Here is a 2012-nt window from a genome sequence, read left to right as displayed (position 1 = left end):
TACCGGCTCCGGACAGGGTGGAGCTCAAGTTACTCTCTTTTTTCCACTTCATGCGCCGGTTCTGGAACCAGATCTTGATCTGGCGCTCGGTGAGGCAGAGAGCGTTGGCGATCTCGATGCGGCGCCGGCGCGTCAGGTAGCGGTTGAAATGAAATTCCTTCTCCAGCTCCAGCGTCTGGTAGCGGGAATAGATCTGGCGGCCCCGCCGGCGGTCGGCCCCATAGCCCACTCCTAGGGAAGCCGAGACAAAACAGACTAAAAATCGTGAGCAGAAGCGGCGAGGAAGAGGAGGGGAAGGGCGGCGGAGGCCCCACCGCCACAACCCCCCCATTCTAAAAAATATATAATAATAATAATAATAATTCCCCCCCATACACACACCACTCCTTTACACCCTTTCTCCGCAATTTTTTTCCCCAAATCCCCTTATTTTATTTTATTTTTATTTTTTTAGGCAAGCCAATCTCGCAATTGAAGCCCTCATGGAAGAGAAGGGGGGAGCCTCTTGCCTGCACCCCCCCCTTTATTTATTTTTATTTATTTATTTTTTATCTTTTTTTTTTCTTTTGCGAGGAACCCAACCCCATACAATCGCACTTTCTCCCCTAGCATTCAAACTTATTTCACCCCCAGTAATATTTTGGTGCTTAACTCCCGAGCAGAGCTCGCTGCACTTTATTATCGATATTTTACACTCTCGAAGTCTTTTAATTAGAAAGAGCATAACAAGCCATATTTGCTTGCAACAACTTAACAAATAAAAGGCCTGTAGCTGCAACTGTGAAGGAGCTATATTATTGTTTTTATGGGGCCATAAAAAGTCGCTCAGCCTGTTCTGCTAGGGAGAAGGTCGTAAAGATGGTTCAGTTTATTTAATTTATATCTCCAAGCTGTAAAACTTACCACTGTGGGAGTTCATACGCTGCATCCATGGGTATATTTGAATGCTAGTTTTTTGTTCTTGCGAAGTGTTCCTGTTTTGGTCACTGGTAAAATCCTGTGCGATTGATGTCTGTGTATTATGTCCCATAGAATTTTGCCTGCAGCTAGAAAGCATGTCTTTTTCTTGGTAAAAAGCATTAGATCCATAGTCATAAGGTCCTCGGCTGGAGCTAAACACAACATTATCTTGCGGTGAATAAAAAGGAGAAGAATAAATCCGGTTTTGAGCAACGGCTGCTCCATAAGTAGAAAAATGCCTGACAGGGTCATAGGCAGTTGAATTGAGGGCTACGTTGGGAAGCACCTCTTGGCCACTGGTTAGATGGCAGGATAAAGATGGGTTTGTAAAATAGGAATTCATATCGTCCTCTATACCTGGCCGTGTGATTTCTTTAATATTTATTTCTGTCTCCAGTTTGTAGTCTGAACTAGATTGTTATAGGGAAGGCTCTGCTCCAGGACAGACAAAATGACAAAGTCAGCTGACCCGGGGGGAGCCAATGGGGAGGCGGGTGTCAAAAAGGGAAAAAATTGCTTTTGCTTCTGTTGATTCCCCAGTTGAAACTAAGTGGGCATGCAAAGTAAGTCCTGCACCCCCAAAACCCCCTAAACCAACCCCAAAGGTTAAGGGAAGGGGTGGAAGGGAGGTGGGGGGGCCAGGCCGTGGGGAGGCAGAAGTGCTGGAGTGCCTGGCTGGCTTGATTTCTTTGGAGAAGCAGCTGGAGGGGAATTGGAAATTGCACARATTTCGCAACCCAACCTTAACTTTTTTTCTCTTCTTTCCCCCCCCCCTTCTGCCGCCTCTCCCCACTCTGCTTATGGGCACTGAGGTTTGGAAGCACGGTGATTTTTGTTGTTGTTGTTGTAATTTTTTTATTTTTGAGAAATGTTTGCTTAATATCTTGTAATAAAATAGCTCAGAATTCACAGCCATAAATCTCAGATGTCCACAGAATATTAAGCCATAAATTATCCTGATTTTTTTCCCCCCCTTTTCTTGTTCTCATGTAGCATTGGTCAATATTATGGAATCAAATGGTTGGGCTCCTGATGAGAAAATATTACATAAA

The 2012-nt window shown here is 44.6% G+C and overlaps 1 protein-coding gene across 1 annotated transcript in view; it reads right to left on the bottom strand.

Moving 5' to 3' along the window:
* The window catches only part of HOXC6 (homeobox C6), a 5542-nt gene extending 4103 nt beyond the window's left edge, over positions 1 to 1439 (bottom strand). Inside the window, exons 1-2 of the mRNA XM_026089255.1 lie at positions 904 to 1439; positions 4 to 231 (exon numbers count right to left, since the gene is read on the bottom strand). Coding sequence (XP_025945040.1) covers positions 4 to 231; positions 904 to 1303 — 628 coding nt within the window. The 5' untranslated portion in view covers positions 1304 to 1439. The remainder of the gene's footprint in view (positions 1 to 3; positions 232 to 903) is intronic.
* Between the last annotated feature and the right edge of the window lie 573 nt (positions 1440 to 2012).

Source organism: Apteryx rowi, unplaced genomic scaffold (genome assembly GCF_003343035.1).
Source record: "Apteryx rowi isolate R43461 unplaced genomic scaffold, aptRow1 scaffold_806, whole genome shotgun sequence".
Lineage (NCBI taxonomy): Eukaryota > Metazoa > Chordata > Aves > Apterygiformes > Apterygidae > Apteryx > Apteryx rowi.
The sequence above is the reverse complement of the archived record's forward strand: the minus strand, read 5'-3'. Positions and strand labels throughout refer to the sequence as shown.